Genomic DNA, 27952 nt, shown 5'->3' with positions numbered 1-27952 from the left:
GCCACAGCCATGTAGCTGAACACCGACCTCCATAACCCCTTAACACCAAAGGGCATACATGTATGCCCTTCGGCCGTGAGGTTTATAAGCCAAGCCTGCTCCATGCATAGTGGGTGTCTTTGACAGCTGCCACCCATCCGCAACAGCTATGATCAGCATTCAAGCTGATCACGGCTCTTAACTCTTCCCCAATCACCACTCCCCTATGCGATGGGCACCCCGCCTCTGGAGTGATCCTGTTACGGCACATAGAAGCTGTTATTTGGTTGCCAGGGTGAGCATTGTAGAAAACAACATTACATAAGTAGTCAGAGTCACGGCCTCACATTGTCTGTGTGAGATCATAGTCAATGCAATGCAGCTACCAGTAGATAAAAGTCATGTGGCGTGGAGGTCGCTGGAGACAGAAGTCCCAAAATCCATAAAGAGGTAAGAGAGGAGTATACTAAAGAACTGGAATTTTCTATTACATTTTTATAATGCAAGTATGACAGGAAGGGTTAAAAAACAATCCACTAACCAGCCGAGATAGTTGTCATTTACAAGAGTAAACAGAAAATTGAATATTGCCCATAACGTGTAAATATCGCATAATACAGCATCATGCTGTATGATGATTAACACCTGCTGGATCAGTGTCTTCTAGCCATTTATCTTGTGTTTTATCATTGGTGCAAATATCTTCCTCAGTCCAATTGACAAAAGCTACAAAATCATATTCTATGAGTCAGACAACATCCATGATTGTGCAGCTGATCGTACATGGTGAATAGAGGAGAAGCAAGCATCGCTTTCAGAAACCTTCATCCGTGTGCAGATAATTATGCAATGATTAAGGGGAATCTGTCATCAGGTTTATGCTCTATCTAGGGCATCATAAACTACCGTAGTAACAGGTTGGAGAGAAGGTAGAAACTAGCGCCCAGGTGTGACCTATTGTCGATGTAGACTTATAGAACCGTCACTCCAGTTGTACGTATGTTGAGTCAAGTAATGGTTTTGCAGAAGGGATGTGTAACCGAAGTGACGTTTTATTTCAAATTGTAACACGTTTTAAGGAACGTAGACCTCTTCCTCAGACAGCTGGGTGACTTACACAATGAGTTTCATCTCATCCTAGAAAAATGGGACGGAAAAGATGTTTGGCCCATTGGGATTGTATCTGGCTGGGAGCGGAGGAAATGACTCCGGTGGATCAAACTGCTCTGCTGCCCCTTCTGTCTAGCACTAGACAACACACATCATGTAAACCACCCAGCTGCCTGAGGAAGAGGTCTGTGTACCTCAAATGTGTTTCATTGCTAGATTGATTTTATAATATGAAATAATTAAATAAAATGTCATTTGGATTATACATTTGGATTCTATGAAACCATTAATTGACTCAACATGCATACAACTGGGCTCATGGTTCTACAAGTTTATATCTACATTTAAAAAAAAAAAGACTACTAAGACTGTTGGTCCCCCGGCATAGTAAGCTGCTCAACTTTACTCCATTCTCACACTCCTATTGGCACTTCATCTGGGATGCTTTGCGCATTTGTTCTCCTCCAAAACTAGCAACAGAGACCGGTACTGGGGCGTCTTGTCTCCACCAGAAGTATGGGTGGAGACATAGCGATTGACTGTATCCGCCACAGATGCGTTCTGACATAGAGGAGGGAAAGTGGTATCTTGGTGGAGCTGCTATAGGGAGAGTGTTAGGAGTATTTTAGGCTTCAAGAACCCCAACGGTCCTTCTTAGGGCCACATCTAACCGTGTGCAGTAGTGTGGAGGCTGCTTTTTGCAGTGTTGCACTTTTTTTTTTTTTTGTATATCGGCCGTGCAGAGCATTGCGCCCTGCAGTAATTATACATAGTCCAGGGCCAGAAGTGGTGGTTAGGCAGGGACAGAAGACATATTTATTGAATATAGGCAGTGGGCCTTTCCAAAAACATTTGGGAAAAAAAATCTATTTGGGCTGCCTGTGACTGTCCTCAGTGTACTGGGTCTGTGCTGGGGGTAGTTGTCCTCCTAATTCATACGCAGCCAGCTAAGTGTTACAGCAGGCTTGCGCAAAATTATTTCCTGGCTCTGTGTTGGCTGTTACATCACTGCTGTATTCCAGTCCACAGTGCAACAGTCTGCAGTTATTTTACATACTCCAGGGCCAGTAGTGGTGAGGCAGGGACAGAAGACATATTTATTGAATATAGGCAGTGGGCCTTTCCAAAAACATTTGGGAAAAAAAATCTATTTGGGCTGCCTGTGACCGTCCTCAGTGTACTGGGTCTGTGCTGGGGGTAGTTGTCCTCCTAATTCATACGCAGCCAGCTAAGTGTTAAAGCAGGCTTGCGCAAAATTATTTCCTGGCTCTGCTGTGCGTTCCGTAAGCGAAGTCAGCCTCCAACCACAGGCCAATAAGTGGCACATTTAATTACAGCGTTCTGTTTCTGCACTACTAGTAATACAGCATGCTGAGGGGTAGGGGTAGGCCTAGAGGACATGGACGCGGGCGAGGACGCGGAGGCCCAAGTCAGGGTGTGGGCACAGGCCGAGCCAGTGCGGTGGCCAGGGGCAGAGGCAGGGCCAGACCGAATAATCCACCAACTGTTTCCCAAAGCGCCCCCTCGCGCCATGCCACCCTGCAGAGGTCAAGGTGCTCTACGGTGTGGCAGTTTTTCACAAAGACGCCTGACGACCGACGAACAGTGGTGTGCAACCTTTGTCGCGCCAAGATCAGCTGGGGAGCCACCACCACCAGCATGCGCAGGCATATGATGGCCAAGCACCCCACAAGGTGGGACGAAGGCCGTTCACCGCCTCCGGTTTGCACCACTGCCTCTCCCCCTGTGCCCCAACCTGCCACTGAGATCCAACCCCCCTCTGAGGACACAGGCACGACCGTCTCCTGGTCTGCACCCACACCCTCACCTCCGCTGTCCTCGGCCCCATCCAGCAATGTCTCTCAGCGCAGCGTCCAGACGTCGCTAGCGCCACTGTTTAAGCGCAAGCACAAGTACGCCGCCACGCACTCGCACGCTCAAGTGTTAAACGTGCACATTGCCAAATTGATCAGCATGGAGATGCTGCCGTACAGGCTTGTGGAAACGGAGGCTTTCAAAAGCATGATGGCGGCGGCGGCCCAGAGCTACTCAGTTCCCAGTCGCCACTATTTTTCCCGATGTGCTGTCCCAGCCCTGCACGACCACGTCTCCCGCAACATTGTACGCGCCCTCACCAACGCGGTTACTAGCAAGGTCCACTTAACAACGGACACGTGGACAAGCACAGGCGGGCAGGGCCACTATATCTCCCTGACGGCACATTGGGTGAATTTAGTGGAGGCTGGGACAGAGTCAGAGCCTGGGACCGCTCACGTCCTACCCACCCCCAGAATTGCGGGCCCCAGCTCGGTACTGGTATCTGCGGCAGTGTATGCTTCCTCCACTAAACCACCCTCCTCCTCCTCCAACGCAACCTCTGTCTCGCATTCAAGATGTGTCAGCAGCAGCACGTCGCAAGCAGTCGGTGTCACGCGGCGTGGCAGCAAAGCGGTGGGCAAGCGTCAGCAGGCCGTGCTGAAACTACTCAGCTTAGGAGATAAGAGGCACACAGCCCACGAACTGCTGCAGGGTCTGACAGAGCAGACCGACCGCTGGCTTGCGCCGCTGAGCCTCCAATCGGGCATGGTCGTGTGTGACAATGGCCGTAACCTGGTGGCGGCTCTGCAGCTCGTCAGCCTCACGCACGTGCCATGCCTGGCCCACGTCTTTAATTTGGTGGTTCAGCGCTTTCTGAAAAGCTACCCACGCTTGTCAGACCTGCTCGGAAAGGTGCGCCGCCTCTGCGCACATTTCAGCAAGTCCCCCACGAACGCTGCCACCCTGCGCATCCTGCAACATCGGTTTAATCTGCCAGTGCACCGACTGCTGTGCGACGTGCCCACACGGTGGAACTCTACGCTCCACATGTTGGCCAGGCTCTATGAGCAGCGTAGAGCTATAGTGGAATACCAACTCCAACATGGGCGGCGCAGTGGGAGTCAGCCTCCTCAATTCTTTACAGAAGAGTGGGCCTGGTTGGCAGACATCTGCCAGGTCCTTGGAAACTTTGAGGAGTCTACCCAGATGGTGAGCGGGGATGCTGCAATCATTAGCGTCACCATTCCTCTGCTATGCCTCTTGAGAAGTTCCCTGCAAAGCATAAAGGCAGACGTTTTGCACTCGGAAACAGAGCCGGGGGAAGACAGTATGTCGCTGGATAGTCAGAGCACCCTCCTGTCTATATCTCAGCGCGTTGAGGAGGAGGAGGAGCATGAGGAGGATGAGGAGGAGGGGGAAGAGACAGCTTGGCCCATGCTGCTTGCCTGTCATCCTTTCAGCGTGTATGGCCTGAGGAGGAGGAGGAGGATCCTGAAAGTGATCTTCCTAGTGAGGACAGCCATGTGGTGCGTACAGGTACTTTGGCACACATGGCTGACTTCATGTTAGGATGCCTTTCTCGGGACCCTCGCGTTACACGCATTCTGGCCACTACAGATTACTGGGTGTACACACTGCTCGACCCACGGTATAAGGAGAACCTTTCCACTCTCATACCCGAAGAGGAAAGGGGTTCGAGAGTGATGCTATACCACAGGACCCTGGCGGACGAACTGATGGTAAAATTCCCATCCGACAGCGTTAGTGGCCGAAAGCGCAGTTCCGAGGGCCAGGTAGCAGGGGAGGCGCAGAGATCAGGCAGCATGTAAAGCACAGGCAGGGTAACACTCTCTAAGGCCTTTGACAGCTTTATGGCTCCCAAGCAAGACTGTGTCACCGCTCCCCAGTCAAGGCTGAGTCGGCGGGAGCACTGTAAAAGGATGGTGAGGGAGTACGTAGCCGATCGCACGACCGTCCTCCGTGACGCCTCTGCCCCCTACAACTACTGGGTGTCGAAGCTGGACACGTGGCCTGAACTCGCGGTGTATGCCCTGGAGGTGCTTGCTTGTCCTGCGGCTAGCGTCTTGTCAGAGAGGGTGTTTAGTGCGGCTGGGGGAATCATCACAGATAAGCGTACCCGCCTGTTAACCGACAGTACCGACAGGCTTACACTCATCAAGATGAACAAAGCCTGGATTTCACCAGACTTCTCTTCTCCACCAGCGGACAGCAGCGATACCTAAACAATACGTAGGTTGCACCCGCGGATGGAAGCATTGTTCTCTATCACCATCAAAAACGTGGACCTTTTAGCTTCATCAATCTGTGTATAATATTCCTCCTCCTGCTCCTCCTCCTGAAACCTGACGTAATCACGCCGAACGGGCAATTTTTCTTACGCCCACAAGGCTCAGTCATATAATTTTTCTAAACAATTTTTATACGTTTCAATGCTCATTAAAGCGTTGAAACTTTCACCTGAACCAATTTTTATTTTAACTGGGCTGCCTCCAGGCCTAGTTACAAATTAAGCCACATTAACCAAAGCGATTAATGGGTTTCACCTGCCCTCTTGGTTGGGCATGGGCAATTTTTCTGAGGTACATTAGTACTGTTGGTACACCAATTTTTTGGGGCCCTCGCCTACAGTGTAATCCAATTAATTTTTTGCCCACCTGCATTAAAGCTGACGTTACATCAGCTGTGTTGGGCACTGCAATGGGATATATTTATGTCCCGCCGGTGGGTTCCAGGGAGCCACCCATGCTCTGGGTGCACACGGAATTCCCATTGCGGAGTTGTACCTGCCTGTGACTATTTATAAAAAACCGCGGTCTGACTGGGGCATGCAGACACCTTGACAGAATGAATAGTGTGTCGCACATAGGTTTTCCATTGCTATGCCCACGTGTGCAGCTCCTGATGGAGGTGGCACAGGATTGGATTTCTCATTGCTTCTGTACAGCATTGTGGGCTATCGCCCCGCCCCTTTTAAAGAGGGTCGTTGCCTAGCCGTGCCAACCCTCTGCAGTGTGTGCCTGCGGTTCCTCCTCATGGCAGACGCACTTATAAATAGACATGAGGGTGGCATGGCATAAGGGCAGCTGAAGGCTGGGCAGGGACAGTTTGGTGTGCGCTGTGGACACTGGGTCGTGCAGGGGGGGGGGGGGGGGTTGGGCAGCATGTAACCCAGGAGAAGTGGCAGCGGAGTGTCATGCAGGCAGTGATTGTGCTTTGTTGGAGGTAGTGTGGTGCTTAGCTAAGGTATGCATTGCAAATGAGGGATTCTCAGAAGTAAAAGTTGTTGGGAGTGGGGGGGGGGGGGGAAACGAACCCTCGAGCATCGCGATAATTTCGTCCCGAGTAACGAGCACCCGAGAATTTTGGTGCTCGCTCATCTCTACTCATCACCCATCACAATGATGGGGTGCATTGAAGAGTGCTGTCAGACGCTGTAACCTGTGTTCAAAAACGCTGCTCGAAATTCTGGTAAAAATGACACGATTTTGAGCTGCGTTTTCTGAACACATATGTGAGAGCGGCCTTAGGGGGGTCATGGTTTATGTTGCACTTTAGAACCACAATTAAGACACATAAGAAACCTGCATGCAGTATTTAAAGACCGCGTATGGTATTAGGGTGACTGCCCACTACAGTTTTTTTTCTCGGCGAAATTCGCAGCGTTTTTTTTTTCTGCAGGGGTCTATGGGACTTGTAATGTTAAAATCACGATCGCGCAAAAACGCGACTTCGTGGTAATTTGCGATTTTGTGTGATCGCTATTTTAACATTACAAGTCCCATAGACCCCTACAGAAAAAAAAAAACTGCGAATTTCGCCGTGAGAAAAAACTGTAGTGGGCAGTCACCCTGAAGGAGCTGCAGACACTATTATTAACTGCATGCGGTTTTGATGCGTTATTTAATTGCGTGTAAAGGGTGCAAATAAATACAGTAAATCCAGGGAGATGTATAACTTATACCAAAGAGAGAGATAGATAGATAGATAGATAGATAGATAGATAGATAGATAGATAGATAGATAGATAGATAGATAGATAGATATGAGATAGATAGATAGATAGATAGATAGATAGATAGATAGATAGATAGATATGAGATAGATAGATAAATATGAGATAGATAGATATGAGATAGATAGATAGATAGATAGATAGATAGATAGATAGATAGATAGATAGATAGATAGATAGATAGATAGATAGGGTAGATAGATAGATAGATAGATAGATAGATAGATAGATAGATAGATAGATAGATAGATAGATAGATAGATATGAGATAGATAGATAGATACATAGATAGATAGATAGATAGATAGATAGATAGATATGAGATAGGTAGATATGAGATAGATAGATAGACAGATATGAGATAGATAGATAGATAGATAGATAGATAGATAGATAGATAGATAGATAGATAGATAGATAGATATGAGATAGATAGATATGAGATAGGTAGATATGAGATAGATAGATAGATATGAGATAGATAGATAGATTTAGATAGATAGATAGATAGATAGATATGAGATAGATAGATATGAGATAGATAGATAGAGGAGGGAGACAGACAGATACACACACATATATACACTTACCCCAGGGCTCGGTCCACTTCTCCTCCATGTGACAGCAGCAGCAGGAGAGGTAAACTCAGAAGCTTCCCCGTTCAGCAGGAAGCAGGGGGGGCAGCACATGATCACTGTGCCCTGCCGTCCCATGTGACCTCCTCCCCTGCCGTCCCATGTGACCTCCTCTCCATGTGAGTACCTCCCTGCTTTTCCTCTCAGGCTGGCTGTTCTGACTGCCGCATCATGCGGGGGAAAGAACGGCCAGCCATTAATGCACTGAATGTGCATGGGGGTATGGCGGAGGGCGGCCCTGGGGCCCCCTGAGCTCACGGGCCAGGTCGCCATGGCGACCCCAGCACCCCCTGACGCTACGCCTATGGGTATTACTAATTCGCTATAAAAGGGGGATTACGTTGAAGGAAACTTTGTAACCACAGAAAGGGTATTATTACTATATAGCTACAAATTGGGACATTATTACTTTAGGTGAACACTATTACGTTGTAGCCCCAAAGGGAGCATTACTACTTTGGGGAGAACAATTTTACAATGTAGCCACAAGGAGGAATTATGATTTTGGAGGTGCACTATTATGATGTAGTCACGAAGTGGGATTATTACTTTTGTGGGGAACTATTATAAGGTAGCCTCAGAGGGCCATTTCCACTTGCGGGGCCCTTTTACTATGCAGCCACAAAAGGGTGATTATTACTTGGGGGGGTCACTATCACTTTACAAATGTTTCTAGCAGAGCAATTTAGACAAATTAAGGCAAATATTGTACTCTTAAGAGACAACAAACGTATCCAATTAAACTGTACAAGTTGTAACCTGCTATTCAATGTAATTTTCTTTTTTCTAGTGTCAAGCCTGCATTTCTCTATGGACCATCCAACTCCCCCATCCTGCAGCAGGCAGTCACCTCTACCTCAGGTCCTTGGGGTATAGATGTTAAGTCGAATGTTTTGTACACTAAAAAGTCGGAAGTCTTCCTTCAATGGCAAAATGAATACAGACAGAGAGAGCAGGCGGCTCTCCAGAACAGTAAGTATGCAATGACAAAGAAAAGTCAATCCCAGCTTTTTGCCCAGACTTAATAAGCGCTGTTTGTTCCAAAAGTTTTGGATATCCACTGCTGCTCTCAACTAGGATACAGCGGAAGCCTGATATAAGCCTACAAGATAGAAAGTGAGAATCTTCAGTTGTTGCTAACTGAAAAAGATGACAACTGGCAACCTTACATCTTTTCATTTGTTTGCCCTTGATTTTGCAGTAAAGGCCCTTTGACATGCAGAGATTACTGAGCGAAAAATCCTTTAAAATCTAATCGTTCAGTGTAAAGATGGCCAACAATTCGTTCACTTATTGTTCATTTAATACAAGCATGAAAATGATTGTCGGCTCATTCGCACCTTTAGCCATTAGAAGATATTAACAACTGTTGATTGTTACTTATGTAATTGCAGTACAGTTAAATCCAGCGACTCACAGGTGAGGTCTTCTCCTAAAGAAGCGGCCCAGTACTAACCTTGACGCTGGGGAAGATGGCGGGGTAGAAAGCTTACTTTGTCATGGGTTGCTCTACCATCTTCTCCTTCTAGGCCCAAAGTGTAGTTGTCCCAGCCGCTCACATTTCCCATAAATAACACCTGTGTAGGGAACCGCTTAATACCTGGTTGTCTTCGTGATGCCAGTGTCCCTTTTTAAATGGTCAATGTAAATAACAGAGTCCACAGTCAAAGGAATAATTTTCCAAAACCGGAGGCACACAGTTTTTCTCTTTACTTGTAAATCAAACTGTACAGCATTAACAATCATAAACATGCAAACACTTGTCCTTAGATTCTTCCTTCACAGAGTTTGTATCCAGAAATCACTCTTTCCTGTTGTACATGCGCAGTCTAAGTTATCTGTCAGACCTTTGCTGGAGTGCTTCCATTGCTATACAAATAATAACCTCATAATAATAATAATCTTTATATAGTGCCAATGTATTCTGCAGCATTTTAGAAATTAAACTGAAGAGGGGAGAGTTCAGTAAGGGGAACACCAATCCGTATTGAGTTGCAATAATCAAGTCAAGAGTGAATAAAGGGCGACAGTAAGAGCTTTTTCTATTTCCACAGTGAGCAAAGGGCAGATTGAGGAGATGTTTTTGAGGTGCAGGTAACATGAGCGAGCAAGTGGCTGAATAAGGGGAGTGAAAGAAAGGTCAGAATCAAATATGACCCCAAAACAGCCTTGCCGAGGAGTTATGATGGTACCACAGACTGAGATGGAGATATCAGGTTTAGCTGCTGTAAGGACAGAAGTTTTTTAGGATCTTGTACATAGTGTCAAAAAAAGGAGCTGCCCTCCCCTGGAACTCATCCCAGTACAGGTGAAGAGCAGAACAGGACATACTGTACTGTAAAGCTGCACTACTTGACAGCCATGACCTTCAGTAATACAGTGGTTTTACCAGTGATATGCCCATGCTGATTAGCTGGATTTTCCAACAAAGTACACGTGCTGCAGATCCGAACTGTATCTAACATCGTATGTTGAATCTGGTTTCAAAATCTGATGGCCCAGTAAAGACTATTATTTGCTGAAAATATTCTATCCCGATGCCATTGTAATTTGAGGGATCACTGCACATAGATACACTACCAGAATCAACCTCAGTGCATAGATATGGTACAAAAATCATGTTTAGCACATATGTGTCACGTCCGTGTAGCACACGAGCACTAAGCTCAGCACAGATGCAGGGTGATGATAACCACGGCTGCAGTAAACAGTGCGCACCACAACACTCCCCATGCCACGCTATGTGGGACAGTAGCACCACTCCAGGGAGAGGGAAGGAAGCCTGGCCCTAACCGATCAGGGAGGGTGATGGGTCCCTGCCTAAAGCGGGGACATTGCCTCGATAAAATGTGGCCCAGCGGTCTTCTTTCTCGGCCTTGATTGTCCCTATAGGAACCCCAGGAGAGATGCACCAACATGCAAAGCAAAACAGAAATGAAAAGCCACAAATAAAACTGAAAAGGAACCAGCAGTTACTTATCTGCAAGTTTGTAAAACACCCAGCACAGCAGAGCTCCAAACTTCAAGTTCTCACTGTGGAACGGAATAAGCAGCACTGGTCAGCAGGAGTGGTTAGAATATATAGCCCCTCTGCACCTGAACACTGGCAGAATGAATAGCAAAGCACACCTCCAGCCTTCTCCCAGGCATAGCTAATCCTGCATGCTTCCATGCAGCAAAGGCAGACAGCACCAACAGAACTCTGCACATAGTGCATTAACCCTTAACCTGCTTAACAAGACAACAGGTCTTTGGCCTGTGTTAAGGCCACCATGCCAAGATGTTGTCGCGACCGAGGGGCCGCGACAACATGTATGTTACATAAATGAAATAAATCATTGTATGGAATGCCTAAAATGGAACATCGAAGTATGACATGATGAATATTTCACATTTTTTCTAGTCACTTGATGCAATGCCAAAAGGTGAAGCAGCAAAGTATAAAATACTCCACTCTCCTGGTGGATGTATCTATGTGTGTACACACATTATATTGTGCTTACTCACCATTTGGCGAGAAAATCTGAACTGTCCTTAGGTGCAGAGAAGTGGGTATTCAGTTATTCCCCCCCCCTACTCATTGAACCACAGACTGTGCAGTGCAGCATGGGATATCAGGGCAAGGAATTGCAGGACAGTGAAGTACTGGTTGAATGCTAGGCATGCTACACGTCTCCTGCATGATAGTACTTTACAAACATCAGGGTAACAGAAAAATGGGGGAGACCACCTGTAATTCTAAACTTACAGACATAAAACGGTGAAAACAGCAGCAAATGAGTGAGTCAGGAGAACCTGTTATATTTAACAAAACTTGTTATAACCTCAGGTACTCTTTAATCATTCTATAGATTGTTAAGGCATTCTATACGATGCCTGCTTTTCACATGTTGCCTCTAACATATATAGTTCCAGGGCCAAGCTCAGTTCAGAGATAAGGTATCAGGGGCAAGCTCAGAACAGACCAATCAAATGAATGATCCGAAGTAGTCAGGTACAGAATAAATAATTAAATCTAGTGACTTACAGATCTTCTCTGACTGGAGTCATTCTCTTTCCACTTTCTATTCTCTGCCCAGTACAGACTGCCACGACTTTGTAAAGTCTCGGAAAGAAATCCAGTTGGATGTCTGCATTTTAAAATGTGCATTTTTTTAGTTCCAAGTCAGATATACACAGTGACATTTCTTTCCTGCATTAGAACCTGTTTCATGCCAGGAAAAAAACTCTATTGGAGGACCAAAAATTCATGATATATGTCTAGCTATGAATAGAAAACTTGCATTCTGAAATGCAGACGTGCAACTGGATTTCATTCTGGATGAGTTGGGACCAACCATATGGGACAGTCTGTTGCACTTGTGGGACATTAGTGTTGTTCTCAAGCTTTTCAATTGTAGAGTCAGTCCCCCACACTTAATCAGATTTGATAGGTGGGGGTAAGCAGAGACTTTTAGGCACCTGATGAGGATGGGGACAGGAACAGTGAGACACCGTTTTTTTAATGGGGCATGGCACAGAAAATGCTAAAGAAATAGCCAACATCCAAATTGAGTACTGCTCAAGCAACACAGGCTGTATAGGTGAATTAACCTTGAATTAGCACTGCCTCCCACTATATAAACACATAAGCATGCCCTCCAATCTGGAGAATATTCTTGTGTCCCTTCCAAATGTCCTTATGTACTTCTCCAAGTCCTACTCCTCTTTCTAACCCAAGTCTTTATTCCCTGTTCAGAGCATTTCCTCTCCAGCCCTGATCCACTCTTCTTAGAAACCAAGCATCAGTGATTTCACATCCTATCCACTGTCATTTAGGCCATCTAATCAATTCCCCTCTTGTTCATTTACACATCATGTTTGAGTAGCAGAACAGAGAGCAAGGGTAGGATAAATAATACAGCTGATGGGTAGGTAGCTTAGGCTGCATGTCCATGGGCGATGATCCGCCAGTGATTTATCACGCTGTGTGAAGCTTTCCATAGTGTTGCTATGGAAAGTGCAGCACTGGTGTCGATGAGCAGAGAATCATAGGGATTCTCCGCTTGCAGGATCTAAATCGCTGGCATGTCGCGATTCTCCGCGGTGAGCCTATCTGTTAGGTTCACCGCTGAGACCTGTCAGCGCTTACCCCCTCGTCCCCTGCGGTGGAATATCGCTAGCGATATTCCGTCACGGCCGTAGGTGATCTTCAAGATCATATGCTGTTGATACCAGCGTCACATTCTTGGAACCCAAAAAATCCCCATAGAAACTGGTTTGTTAGCACCAATGGCCTTCAACGGCACTGACGTAACAGTGTACAGTTGTTTATTGTAGTAGAATAGTAGTATTAGTAATAATAATGGTAATAATACGTATTCATTACTAATAATGATAAACTGTATTGAAAAGTTATCTGTTTAGTGAGACTTCAAAACATGCATCCAATCAAATCACATTGGTACACATAGGAATGAAAGTGTTAGTTTTGTTTTGCCCTTGGGTCCATGTATAAAGCATATTTGGAAACATGTTATTGGTTATCATAATAGAAATAACTTTTCTAGGTGCCTCTCAGCTCCTTCGTGAGACTGCATGGTATGATCCAACCCAACCATCCCAGTGTCTGAAGGACTCTGCTCGGTGGAGTACATTCATGTGGAGGGATCATTCCATTCTAGGTAAAGAGTATGGTAAGTAAAATGAGATGAAAAAGAACCAAGCAAATAAAAAGGCTACTCCAGTGAATACACATTTTTCCTTCTCTGCCCCGCTCACCTGATTGCCTGTCATACACTGGATGTTTCCTATGTATATTGCACGTCCATGTGGTGCAGCCTTCTGTCTGATGCTTATCAGGCACCAGCTTGATGTTTAGATTTCTCGCTGCTTTTTCTTCCTGTGTGCCGTGCTAGCAATCCCATGATGCATCAGAACGGCATGACATCTAGAGCCTGCACCATCTCTGCCTACTGGGAGGTCACTGTAATTTATCATTACACTCAATATTCTCCTAAATAAGCTAATGACTATAAGTATTCAGTCAGGAGCATGAACTGTCATCTTCTTCATTATAACTATGTGACAGCAGCATCTAATCATCAACAGTAACTGTGATAGATGTTTCTATCTCCCCCTTTGTTAAAACCCTATGTTGTACAGTGCATATAATATCATATAGGAATTATGATGACTGAAAAAGTGACTCCTTGAGAATACAAAGCCAAGTCAATTTCAGATAGTCACAATGAGATCACATGACCCACCTGAGGAGGAGTCCAAGAATTTCCAGATAAAAAGGAATAACTAAACACGGTGAAACTAGCTGATGTATAATATACAAAGTAACTAACTATATAACGAATAAAAAAAAATATCACCAAAATGGCCATTTAAGATTTCCTAAAGTAGTTGAGCTGGAGCAGCACTGCCCGGGAAAGGAGGTTCACTGAGTTGCCGCAGAAGAATAACACTCCCAGGAACAGCAATCTCAGCAATAGATTGCCATCAAGGTTTGAACACTAAGTATGTATACATGCCCAAGTTGTCAGGATGGCAACCAACATACCAGAGGGAGAAGGTATAACATACAGCAGGAGACATTGGGGCTAGAGCAGAGTCACCTGGGGGAAGGAGGCGCTGTAATGAGTGCAGTGTGTTAGTGCATGTGTAAGGGGGGTGGTGGTTTCTTTTTTTCTCTACTTGTGTGTCAATTACCTGCTTGTTTTAAAGTTGCTTTTAGTGTTTTCTATTTTTGAGCCGTGTTACTTTAAGGAGGAGAATCAGTGATTGCAGTTGCGAGCTGGAGGGCCACATGCTTCTTGTATTCAGGCACCTCTATCCACTCACTGAGCTACTGGAGAAATATTCTAAAATTGCACCCACTGGTGTATGTATATCTGGAGTTGGTTCCTCTAGTCCCGCACCTCAGCTTTCTTTGGTGATTGTGTGGTTACCTAGGATGACCAGGAGAAAGACTCGTGTGTCCCAAACGACTCCACTCAATCTGCAACCTATATTGAAGGTAAAAACTAAGTGGGACTGTTATGGGAATAATTCATATCACCCCTAATTCACAAATTATTCATAATGAGAACAGCATGCATGCTTATATATAGCCAGGGACACACACATCTGTTTCAAAGGCAATATACTTCTGGTTTATTATTAACATCACGGTACAGATATATCCAAAAATTATGCAGTAATACAAATACACGCCCCTAACATCATAACAACTCCTGATAGGCTTAGTTTGTAATGACTGACACATGTTAATGCCTTAAGGTGTGTGTTACTACTAAACAAGTGATTTCTTATACACAAAACTAGAATTGACTTATCAATATCCCTGCCCAGACCAAGGAATCCAAAGGAGGGGGTAGGGAGCAGCCCCCCCCTTCCCTTATGAGCTGTGGGCATCCCAGGTCTTTTTCATGAGAAACACATCTGGAGAGCAGTGCTATGCCCTGGGAACCGTACAATATTGAACCAGTGAACCATTTAGCTGCTAGCTATTTACTAAGAAGGTATATATATATATATATATATATATATATATATATATATATATATATATATATATAGTGTTCGCATAGGCTGAGGTGAGAAACATATGAAAATATATATAATAGAATACATATATTACTACTTTATTATTACTATAACAGGGACTTTTCTACTCTTGCTATAATTTTGAGAAACCTTGCCATGGGACAATGCTAACATAATGGCAGAGTGTTGAAGGCAGGTTTCCATAGCCTATCGTTTATCTGTAATTGTTTGTAACTCTGTTCAACTGCTGTACTCCAGGAATCCCAGAGAATTGACATTGCTAACTAGTTTCTAACTGGTTTGCTAACTTTATCAAGTGGGGTACCACAAGGCTCTGTCCTAGGTCCAGTGTTGTTTAACATTTTTATAAATGATCTAGAGGAGGGAATTGATGGGAAACTGATCAAATATGCCGACGACACAAAGCTAGGAGGGATAGCTCACACTAGGAAGAAAGAGAGAGTATTCAAAAAGATCTAGAAAAGCTTGCACAGTGGGCAGCGACTAACATAATGGTATTTAACAAGGAAAAATGCAAAGTTCTACATCTGGGCAAGAAAAATGAAGAAAGCACATACAGAATCGGAGGAATTGGGCTAAGCAGCAGCACATGTGAAAAAGACTTGGGTATACTAATAAATCATAGACTGAACTTGAGTCAACAATGTGATGCAGCAGCCAAAAAGGCAAACACAATTCTGGGATGTATTAAGAGAAGCATAGAGTCTAGATCACGTGAGGTCATTATCCCCCTCTACTCTTCCTTAGTCAGACCTCATCTGGAATACTGTGTCCAGTTCTGGGCACCCCACTTTAAAAAAGACAGAGACAAACTGCAGCAAGTTCAGAGAAGAGTTACCAAGATTGTGAGTGGTCTACAAATCATATCCTATGAAGAACAGTTACAGGATCTGGGAATGTTTAGCTTGCAAAAAAGAAGGCTGAGAGGAGACTTAATAGCTGTCTACAAATATTTGAAGGGCTGTCACAGTGCAGAGGAATCAGCCCTATTCTCATTTGCAAAAGGAAAGACTAGAAGCAATGGTATGAAACTGAAAAGGAGGAGACACAGATTAGATATTAGAAAAAACTTTCTGACAGTGTAGGGGATCAATGAGTGGAACAGGTTACCACGGGAGGTGGTGAATTCTCCTTCAATGAAAGTGTTCAAACAAAGGCTGGACAAATATCTGTCTGGGATGATTTAGTGATCCTGAACTGAGCAGGGGGTTGGACCCGATGATCCTGGAGGTCCCTTCCAACTCTACCATTCTATGATTCTATGGTTTAAAATAAAAGTTACCATTTTGAGCATAGAGACGATGTGTCTGAGATTTTGATTATATGGAAAAAAGATGCTTATTTCCAGGGGTATATGCATCTAGCCCCAAGCTGTCCTATAGGCCGGACTCAGCTGAGAGAAGTAGGAAGGATTCATTTTGACCCTAGGACTGGGAGCAGTGTTCCATTACCAAAAGAGCCTGTGGAGAACCATCCCTTGAGGGATACACCATCACCTTCACTGTCCACAACTCTAACATATGTGTAAACAGAGTGCAGTTAAACTGCATAGTCAGGGTCTATGTACCAGAGCTGCAAGAAGGAAGTACCAAAGCCACTAGAGGAGAGACTTGTGTTCCTGATGCAAAACATCCTCAGACAGTCTGTAAGGGATATATACCCTATTTCATTTGTAAATGTCACTGTGTATATCTGCTGTCTTTTGCACTGTGGTTGGTTTTCCCTCATTTCCTTGTGTTCTGTCTGGGCTTGTGGTGTGTGTGGAGGAGGAGCTTTGAGGAGAGACTGGCAGTTGGTGAGGAAACATCTTGAGTAATGAGAGCGCATAGTGGCAGTTGGTGAGGAACCATCTTAAGTGATGAAAGCACCTAGTGGCAGTTGGTGAGGATGCATCTTAAGTAATGAGAGCGCCTAGTGGCAGTTGGTGAAGAACCATCTTGAGTGATAAGAGCACTTAGTGGCAGTTGGTGAGGAACCATCTTTGATGATGAGAGCAACTAGTGCAGTTGGTTAGGAACCATGTTCAGCAGCGGTTCTAAAGCTGTACTCCGTGGAGCTCTTGGGGCTCTGCAAGAAACAGTCAGGGGCTCCGGCTGAGCTGTGGTGGCAAACCAATGGCACACGTCCCGGAGGGGGCACACAGAGCCCTCTCTGCTGGCATGCACACCAATGGCTGCTCGCCACAGTAGTGATTACTGATGAGGTGCAGCAGCTCCCTGCCAGTAATCACTCACCGCTGCTGATCCCGGTGCAGACTCTGACGTCAATGTGCAGCCGGGATCCTCCTCCCCCGAGTCCTCTCCTTCTTAGTTCCGCAGCAGAGGACAAGGGAGGAAAAGTTCCAGGTGCACACACTTACATTAGTGTGTGCCCGGGCTCAGCACCGAGAAGAGGAGGAGCGGCGCTGACTACAAGGAGGAGGTAAGTATATGGCTTGGGGGAATATTACTACTGGGGCTAATGTGAGGTTAATATTACTGGTGCTACCTACTGTGGCGTTAATATTACTGAGGGGGTTAATATTACTACTGGAGCTGCTGTTGGGGTCACTATTACTACTGGGGCCAATATAGGGGTCACTATTACTACACAGGGCCAATATAGGGGACGCTATTACTACAGGGATCACAAATATACAGAGTCAGTATTACTACACGAGGCGGATTTGCTCCGGGATTCACAGTAGCTGTAGCAACAAAGTAGATGAGATTTTGAAAAACTCATCCACACGCTGTAGAAAAAATCTGCACGAAACCCATGCGGATATTGACATGTGGTGCGGGATTTAATTCTGCAGCATATTATTTTAAATAAAATGTATATCAAAAGCCCATCCAGTGTTCCAGCGTTCCACTCTGTATTTTGGTTAATTTTTTTTAAAAAGCCCTGTCCTTTTTATAATGATAGAGGTAAAAATCATGTTGTGATAAGCCATGCCCCTAACCCCTCCCCTGACCATACTCTCTGTCCTGATTTGGAGCTCCACGAGAAACTTTTGCTTCAAAAAGGGCTTTATTACTGAAAACGTTTGGGAATCACTGATTTTGAGTGATGAAAGCGCCTAGTGGTAGTTGGTAAGGAACCATCTTAACTGATGAGAGTGTCTGGCAGCAGTGTGAGGTGAATCTGAGAAAAATTGGTTTTATCTAGCAGTGCCACTGGTTCCTGGCTCCTTATAGTATGTGTGTGAATAGCTGACCCAAGTTGTATGTAGCTTCTTCATTTCAAGTGCCTGGAAGTGAGGGAGAAGTTATCAAACTAATAAGACTTAAAGCCATCTTGTGTATCCTCATCACTTCTCAGAAGACTCTGGTTACAAGTCATCACCAACAGTAGAGCAGATTCCAGAATTGATTGAATATCAGGGTTACCGGTGTCAAGCAGAATCAGAGTAAAGGCCCATTTAGACACAACGATAATCACTCAAAAGATGTCGCTCAAGCGACTTTTGAGCGATCATCGTTGTGTCATTTACAGTGCAAGATGATCAATCAAGATAAGCGATCACCTTGCACTGCCAGCGGAGGATGCAAAAGACAAGCGGGGTGTCCCCGCTTGTCTTCTGCATACAGCTGTTCCCCCTCTCCGAGCGCCCAGCTGTTATACAGCCGAGCGCTCGGAGCGGAAGATGCAGAAGACAAGCAGGGTGTCCCCGCTTGTCTTCTGTATCCAGATATTTTCTGCACAGAGCGCCCGGCTGTTATACAGCCGAGCGCTACGTGCCAGGTATGGAGAACAGAGCTGGACTGCTTTGTTCTTCATAACCAGCCTGTTATCAGGGAGCGGGATACAGCTGAAGCAATAGTATCAGCTGTATCCCGCTGTGAATCCCTAATAAGGCTCATCATCGTCTTTCAGTATGCTGAAAGACAACCATGGGTGAAGGCTGATCGAAAACTGTACAATGTAAGTGCAGTTACACACAACGATTATCGCTCAAAAGCCGTCTTTTGAGTGATAATCGTTGTGTCTAAATGGGCCTAAAGTCCCACACAGGAATAGCGACCACATCGCCGAATAGCACAATAAGGCCATATTCAAAGACACGGACGCCTGCTGTACTGAGTAGCTGATCAATGAGAGAAGACAAGGAGTCAGGCCCCAGACCAGTGGTGGCGAACCTATGGCATGCGTGACAGAGGCAACGCGCAGAGCCCTCCCTGCTGGCACGCGCCACCGTCGGGCGCTCACCGCTCTAGTCAATACCGGCAGGTGCCGCTGCTCCCCTGCCAACATTCACTCAGCTGCACAGCTGGTGGCACTTATCCCGGTGCACACTATGACATCGGAAGTTAGCAGTGGCAATATAATATAGGCATTTGACATTTCACGCCCCCAGCTTGTGATTGGGGGTGTGTGTGGCCTGAGGAGAGGAAGTATCGGCATCGGCGGCATCACGAGAGGCCGGAGCAGTGGCAGCAGCACATGCAGCGCCGGCGGGTTGAGGATAGGGAGCTGCGGTGGCAGGACCAGAGTCGCTGGCAGCGGACGCTGAAGGGAGCGGCGGCGGCACCAGGACAATGAGCGGTGGTGGCACCACACCCGCTGGCAGCGAGCACTACAGGAGAGGTCAGCGTACGAATTTAATTTTGCTTTCCTTGCATTTTACCTAGCCTAGAGGGTTATTTTGCAGTGAGGCTTACATATAATGAGGGGCTGCTGTGGGATGTCACTATTCTACTGGGGGCCGCTGTGGGGTGTCACTATTACTACTGTGGCCGCTGTGGGATGTCACTATTCTACTGGGGGCCCCTGTGGGATGTCACTATTACTACTGTGGCTGCTGTGGAATGTCACTATTACTACTGTGGCCACTGTGGGATGTCACTATTCTACTAAGGGCCAACGTGGGGTGTCACTATTCTACCAGGGGCCGCCGCTACTCTACCAGGGGCCGCCGTGGGGGGGGAGGGTGGTTACTATTCTAGCGAGGGCCGCTGTGGGGAGGGGTTCACTATTACCGCTGGGGTATGTTTACATGTGACGAAAATGGGCAGGACTGTTTCAAAATAGACAGTGTGCAGATTTTTACAGCTTTTTGGATGCGGAAATGCTGCAGAATTTTCCACAGAAATTTCAGCTGAGGACATTCTGCAGCATTTCCGCATCCAAAAAGCTGTAAAAATAAGCATGCTGTCTATTTTGAAGCAGCCCTGTCCTTTTTAGAAGGCCAGGCTAAAATCATACGTTGTGATAAGCCCTGCCCCCTGACATGTTGGCGCTTTGCAATAAATAAGTGGGTTTTGGGTTGCAGTTTGGGCACTTGGTCTCTAAAAGGTTCACCATCACTGGCTTAGACAATTGCTGTGGACTTCAGTTCTACATTTGAGACTGTTACCCAGAGTTCAATTCTAATTACCTGCAAAACTGCTACATTTACAGAGACTGAATTAGTTTCTGAAAGCCATTCCAGCAAAATCCAAGTGACAAATGGCGCTCCTTCTCTTCTGAGCCTTGCTGTGTGTCCAAAAGCAGTTTACATCCACACATGGAGCATTTGTGTACTTGGGAGAACTTGCATATTTCTGAACAAAATAGCAAGCGATTTCTTGGCCTGTATTAACAGGCTGCATGCACCAACTTTGTCATTGTTTATGTGAATGATTTTTCGCTCTGCGTAAAAGAGGCCTTAAAGGGGTTGTCTCGCGCCGAAACATTTTTTTTTTCTTCCATAGGCCCCCCGTTCGGCGCTGGACAACCCCAATGGATGTGTTAAAAAAAAACCAAGCATATTACTTACCCGAATCCCTGCTCTTCCTATTTCTTCCTTCACCAAGATGGCCACCGGGATCTTCACCCACGATGCACCCCGGGTCCTTTCCCATGGTGCACCGTGGGCTCTGTGCGGTCCATTGCCGATTCCAGCCTCCCGATTGGCTGGAATCGGCACACGTGACAGGGCGGAGCTACGATGACCAGCTCTCCGGCACGAGCGGCCCCATTCACCAGGAAGAAGACCGCACAGCGCAAGCGCGTCTAAAAACGCCAGAAGAAAGCGAAATTAGACAGATCCATGGCGACGGGGATGCTAGCAACAGAGCAGGTAAGTGAATAACTTCTGTATGGCTCATATTTAATGCACGATGTATATTACAAAGTGCATTAATATGGCCATACAGAAGTGTATAACCCCACTTGCTTTCGTGAGACAACCCCTTTAAGTAAAAATAAAGAGATATTATAAGCTCCATTGCTGACCGTGAAATTTTGCGCAACTCTGCTGTTGCAGGCACTGAGAATGAAGTGACTGTTACCAGGAAAGCAGGTGAAAAAAGTGCAGAACTGTACTGTGCACTGTTTCACTGTATACATAACACGTCAAACTTAAGGCACGTGGACCGAAGTCGGCTCACCACGTCATTTTATATGGCCCACCCACCATGCGGTAATACATGACCCCCTCTAGCTGTTTCCTGCTCACATGGGGCAGGAAAGGGAGGACTGTGCAGCCGTGGTATGTATCGCTGCAGATTTCTCCCAATGACTGATCAGCGCACTGCCGGATCATTAAGGGAGCGGTCAGGGGGCTCTGAACCTGTCAGACCCCCCTGACCCTGACCATAAGGTGCTGAAAACTGCGTCTTTTAGTCAGAAACATACGTACTTACATTTATTTAATCTTATTATACTGTCTTTCAAACCTGTGATTGATTAAAACACTTTTTTTGTCTTTTCCAGTTGTAAACAGACACAAGTTTGGAATCAAGATGTGATCCTGTTCATTCTATGTATTACTTATGGTGACCTGTGTGTAAAAGACTGACTACATTGTAAATCCATTTGCAACATTATTTCTGAATTTTGTACTCTTGACAGAAACATTAAGATCCGCAACTTTATCAAACGTAAAACTCAATGTTTAATATTAAAATAATTTAATATTTCACTATTGCCATTTCATGCAGATTTTACTACTAGACAATGAATTATTTTATCCGCTCAAAGTATAAATAAACATGTTATAAAGTAATTATAAAAACATTTCGAGCTTTCACTCTAATGTGTGAGTTTCTTGACTTTTTTCAGAGCCAACTGAAGCTAAAGCCACCCAGATGCATGTCAAAGATGTGTATTATTTGCCTCCACAGTAGAAGCTCATGCATACTGTCACATACCGGACAGGAGAAGAGAGGAGAAGGGACGATACTAGAGATGAGCGAGCACCAAAATGCTCAGGTGCTCGTTGCTCGAGTCGAACTTTCAGCGATGCTCGAGAGTTCGTTTCGAGTAATGAACCCCATTGAATTCAATGGGCGACTCAAGCATTTTTGTATATGACCCATGCTCCGCAAAGGTTTTTATTTGTGAAAATCTGGAAAACCCAAGAAAGTGATGGAAACGACACAGAAACGGATAGGGCAGGAGAGGGGCAACATGCTGGGCTGCATCTCACGTTCCCAGGTCCCACTATTAAAGGGGTTGTCCCGTGAAAGCAAGTGGGGTTATACACTTCTGTATGGCCATATTAATGCACTTTGTAATATACATCGTGCATTAAATATGAGCCTTACAGAAGTTATACACTTACCCCCTCCGGCGCTGGCGTCCCCGTCTCCATGGCGACGACTAAAGCCTTCTTCTCTGGTCGCCGCAACAGTCGGCGCTTGCACAGATAAGAATCCTCTGCTGGCTGTGTGCGGGCTCACGAGCGGCGTCCTGGCTCCTCCCTCTTCTCCGCGTCATCGTAGCCGCGCCTCCGTCACGTGGTGCCGATCAGCCAATGAGGTGGCTGTAATCAGCAGTGGAACGCAAGACTGGAGAAGAACATCCAGGTGCACCATGGGAGAAAACCGCGGTGCACCTTGTGAAAGGACCGGCGGCCATCTTGAAAGAAGAATTTTTATAAGTTCACGAAACGAGATAATGGTGAGTAGAAACGCTCTTTAAAAACACTTTCCACGGGTGGTGTAGTATGTTTTCTTTAGAAGGGGGACTGGGAAGAGAACAAATTTACATTTCTGTCGCGGGACAACCCCTTTAGCCACAATAGCGGCAAGAGTGGGCCCACCCCCCCCTAACAATTTTTACTTCGGACAAACCCCCATTAGCAAGGCACACATTAGCTAAGCACCACACTACCTCCAGCAAAGCACAATCACTGCCTGCGGGACACACCGCTGCCTCTTCTCCTGGGTTACATGCTGCCCAACCCCCGCACACGACCCTGCGTCCACAGCACACACAAAAGTGTCCCTACGCAGCCTTCAGCTGCCCTCATGCCACACACTCACTTCATAACCACACTGAGCTCCCGCCCCCTCTCCGCCCCTTGCCACTATTTGCAATAGGAGGGGGTGAGACGGGGGCGGAGCTAAGTCCCATTGCAAATAGTAGCGCGGGGTGGGGAAGGGGAGGGAGCTCAGTTCCTGCTCCTGGCTCTTCCATCCTTCCCTACCCCCCCCCCCCGCAGACAAGGAGCCGATATACGGTTGTCTGAATTCACCCTCATGTCTACTTATAAGTGCGTCTGCGATGAGGAGGAACCAGAGTCACACACTGCAGAGGGTTGGCAGGGCCAGGTAGCGACCCTCTTTAAAAGGGGCGGGGTGATAGCCCACAATGCAGTTGAGAATCAATGAGAAATTGACGTTCGATCTTCATTCCAATCCTGTGCCTCCTCCATCAGGAGCTGCAAACGTGGGCATGAGTTACGTAGCGATGGGGATTCCATGTGCTCACACAGTGTTCATTCTGTCTATGTGTCGGATAGCTCAATTGACACCGCGAGGGGAAAGCCATCTGCACTCTGCCCCCTACCCAAGTCAGTCAGTGTCTTTGTGGCAGACAGGTGAAGCACCGCGATGGGAACTAAGTGTGCACCCACAGCATGGGTGGGTCTGAGGAAGCCACCGACGGTACATAAAAAAATCCCATTGCAGTGCCTCCCTTAAAGCTGCGGTAACGTGAGATGAAATGCAGGTTGGCCTCGGCCCACACTGTATGCCCCAGTCAGTCTGGGTTATTTTCATAGTCACAGGTAGGTAGAACTCCGCTATGGGAAGTCTGTGTGCACCCACAGCAGAGGTGGGTCCCAGGAAGCCACCGACGGTACATAAAAATATCCCATTGCAGTGCCTCCCTTAAAGCTGAGGTAACGTGAGAAGAAATGCAGGTTGGCTTTGGCCCTCACTGCATGCCCCAGTCAGTCTGGGTAATTTACATTGTCATAGGTAGGTAGAACTCCGCTATGGGAAGTCTGTGTGCATCCACAGCATGGGTGGCTCCCTGGAATGCACCGACGGTACATAAATAAATCCCATTGCAGTGCCTCCCTTAAAGCTGAGGTAACACCAGAAGAAATGCAGGTTGGCTTCGGCCCACACTGCATGCCCCAGTCAGTCTGGGTAATTAAGATTTGTCACAGATAGGACGAACTCCCCTATGGTAAGTCTGTGTGCACCCACAGCATGGGTGGCTCCCTGGAACCCACCGACGGTACATAAATTAATCCCATAGCAGTGCCCCGGACAGCTGAGGTAACGTGAGATGAAATGCAGGCTGGTTTTGGCCCACACTACAAGCCCTAGTCAGGCTGGGTTATTTTCATTGTCACAGGTAGGTAGAACTCCTCTATGGTAAGTCTGTGTGCACCGACAGCATGGGTGGGTCCAAGGAAGCCACCGACGGTACATAAATAAATTCCATTGCAGTGCCCCTCAAAGCTGAGGTAACGTGAGATGAAATGCAGGTTGGCTTCGGCCCACACTGCATGCCCCAGTAAGTCTGGGTAATTAAGATTTGTCACAGATAGGACGAACTCCCCTATGGTAAGTCTGTGTGCACCCACAGCAGGGGTGGCTCCCTGGAACCCACCAATGGTACATAAATTAATCCCATTGCAGTGCCTCCCTTAAAGAAGAGGTAACGCGAGAAGAAATGCAGGTTGGCTTCGTCCAACACTGCATGCCCCAGTCAGTCTGGATAATTTTCATTGTCACAGGTAGGTAGAACTCCGCTATGGGAAGTCTGTGTGCACCCACAGCAGGGGTGGGTCCCAGAAAGCCACCGACAGTACATAAAAATATCCCATTGCAGTGCCTCCCTTAAAGCTGAGGTAACGTGAGAAGAAATGCAGGTTGGCTTTGGCCCACACTGCATGCCCCAGTCAGTCTGGGTAATTTACATTGTCACAGGTAGGTAAAACTCCACTATGGGAAGTCTGTGTGCACCCATAGCATGGGTGGCTCCCTGGAAGCCACCAAAGGTACATAAATAAATCCCATTGCAGTGCCTCCCTTAGGGCTCCTGCCCACTTGCGTTTTTTTCACGCGTTATAGTTTCCTTTTTTTATGCCATATCACTGCTTTTTTTTTCACGCGTTTGTCAATGGGACTTTCTAATGTTAAAAACGCACCGACTTGCAAAGCGTTTTTAACATTAGAAAGTCCCATTGACAATCGCTTGAAAAAAAGCAGTGATATGGCATGAAAAAAAAGCAAGCTATAACGCGTGAAAAAAACGCAAGTGGGCAGGAGCCCTTAAAGCTGAGGTAACGTGAGAAGAAATGCAGGTTGGCTTCCGCCCACACTGCATGCCCCAGTCAGTCTGGGTAATTAAGATTTGTCACAGATAGGACGAACTCCCCTATGGTAAGTCTGTGTGCACCCACAGCATGGGTGGCTCCCTGAAACCCACCGATGGTACATAAATGAATCCCATTGCAGTGCCTCCCTTAAAGCTGAGGTAATGTAAGAAGAAATGCAGGTTGGCTTCTGCCAACAATGCATGCCTCAGTCAGTTTGGGTAATTTTCATTGTCATAGGTAGGTAGAACTCCGCTATGGGAAGTCTGTGTGCATCCACAGCATGGGTGGCTCCCTGGAATGCACCGACGGTACATAAATAAATTCCATTGCAGTGCCTCCCTTAAAGCTGAGGTAAAGCAAGAAGAAATGCAGGTTGGCTTCGTCCAACACTGCATGCCCCAGTCAGTCTGGGTAATTTTCATTGTCACAGGTAGGTAGAACTCCGCTATGGGAAGTCTGTGTGCACCCACAGCAGGGGTGGGTCCCAGAAAGCCACCGACGGTACATAAAAATATCCCATTGCAGTGCCTCCCTTAAAGCTGAGGTAACGTGAGAAGAAATGCAGGTTGGCTTTGGCCCACACTGCATGCCCCAGTCAGTCTGGGTAATTTACATTGTCACAGGTAGGTAAAACTCCACTATGGGAAGTCTGTGTGCACCCACAGCATGGGTGGCTCCCTGGAAGCCACCAACGGTACATAAATAAATCCCATTGCAGTGTCTCCCTTAGGGCTCCTGCCCACTTGCGTTTTTTTCACGCGTTATAGTTTCCTTTTTTTATGCCATATCACTGCTTTTTTTTCCACGCGATTGTCAATGGGACTTTCTAATGTTAAAAACGCTCCGACTTGCAAAGCGTTTTTTTTAACATTAGAAAGTCCCATTGACAATCGCTTGAAAAAAAAGCAGTGACATGGCATGAAAAAAAAGCAAGCTATAACGCGTGAAACAAACGCAAGTGGGCAGGAGCACTTAAAGCTGAGGTAACGTGAGAAGAAATGCAGGTTGGCTTCAGCCCACACTGCATGCCCCAGTCAGTCTGGGTAATTAAGATTTGTCACAGATAGGACGAACTCCCCTATGGTAAGTCTGTGTGCACCCACAGCATGGGTGGCTCCCTGGAACCCACCGATGGTACATAAATTAATCCCATTGCAGTGCCTCCCTTAAAGCTGAGGTAACGCGAGAAGAAATGCAGGTTGGCTTCGTCCAACACTGCATGCCCCAGTCAATCTGGGTAATTTTCATTGTCACAGGTAGGTAGAACTCCGCTATGGGAAGTCTGTGTGCACCCACAGCAGGGGTGGGTTCCAGGAAGCCACCGACGGTACATAAATAAATCCCATTGCAGTGCCCCTCATAGCTGAGGTAACGTGAGATGAAATGCAGGTTGGCTTCGGCCCACACTGCATGCCCCAGTCAGGCTGGGTAATTAAGATTTGTCACAGATAGGACGAACTCCCCTCTGGTAAGTCTGTGTGCACCCACAGCATGGGTGGCTCCCTGGAACCCACCGATGGTACATAAATTAATCCCATTGCAGTGTCTTCCTTAAAGCTGAGGTAACGCGAGAAGAAATGCAGGTTGGCTTCGTCCAACACTGCATGCCCCAGTCAGTCTGGGTAATTTTCATTGTCACAGGTAGGTAGAACTCCGCTATGGGAAGTCTGTGTGCACCCACAGCAGGGGTGGGTCCCAGAAAGCCACCGACGGTACATAAAAATATCCCATTGCAGTGCTGCCCTTAAAGCTGAGGTAACGTGAGAAGAAATGCTGGTTGGCTTTGGCCCACACTGCATGCCCCAGTCAGTCTGGGTAATTTAAATTGTCACAGGTAGGTAAAACTCCACTATGGGAAGTCTGTGTGCACCCACAGCATGCGTGGCTCCCTGGAAGCCACCAACGGTACATAAATAAATCCCATTGCAGTGTCTCCCTTAGGGCTCCTGCCCACTTGCGTTTTTTTCACGCGTTATAGTTTCCTTTTTTTATGCCATATCACTGCTTTTTTTTTTTCACGCGATTGTCAATGGGACTTTCTAATGTTAAAAACGCACCGACTTGCAAAGCGTTTTTAATATTAGAAAGTCCCATTGACAATCGCTTGAAAAAAAAGCAGTGATATGGCATGAAAAAAAAGCAAGCTATAACGCGTGAAAAAAACACAAGTGGGCAGGAGCCCTTAAAGCTGAGGTAACGTGAGAAGAAATGCAGGTTGGCTTCCGCCCACACTGCATGCCCCAGTCAGTCTGGGTAATTAAGATTTGTCACAGATAGGACGAACTCCCCTATGGT

General features: G+C 46.5%; 1 protein-coding gene across 1 annotated transcript; it reads left to right on the top strand.

Moving 5' to 3' along the window:
• Nucleotides 1–288: 288 nt before the first annotated feature.
• Nucleotides 289–22084, top strand: TEKTIP1 (tektin bundle interacting protein 1). The gene is made up of 4 exons (XM_066574511.1): nucleotides 289–429; nucleotides 8366–8547; nucleotides 13125–13250; nucleotides 21811–22084. Exons 1-4 carry the CDS (start codon nucleotides 356–358, stop codon nucleotides 21843–21845), a joined length of 417 nt encoding a protein of 138 aa, XP_066430608.1. The 5' UTR covers nucleotides 289–355; the 3' UTR covers nucleotides 21846–22084.
• Nucleotides 22085–27952: the final 5868 nt, after the last annotated feature.

This window comes from Eleutherodactylus coqui, chromosome 7, assembly GCF_035609145.1.
Source record: "Eleutherodactylus coqui strain aEleCoq1 chromosome 7, aEleCoq1.hap1, whole genome shotgun sequence".
Lineage (NCBI taxonomy): Eukaryota > Metazoa > Chordata > Amphibia > Anura > Eleutherodactylidae > Eleutherodactylus > Eleutherodactylus coqui.
Note: the sequence above shows the minus strand (reverse complement) of the source record. Positions and strands in the feature narration are given on the sequence as shown.

Excerpts from the sequence above, each read along its gene's own strand:
- TEKTIP1 (XM_066574511.1), top strand. The coding sequence starts at position 356 with ATGCAGCTACCAGTAGATAAAAGTCATGTGGCGTGGAGGTCGCTGGAG. Across the intron at positions 430-8,365 it reads GTCCCAAAATCCATAAAGAG|TGTCAAGCCTGCATTTCTCT; the intron begins GTAAGAGAGGAG and ends TCTTTTTTCTAG. Across the intron at positions 13,251-21,810 it reads CATTCTAGGTAAAGAGTATG|TTGTAAACAGACACAAGTTT; the intron begins GTAAGTAAAATG and ends TGTCTTTTCCAG.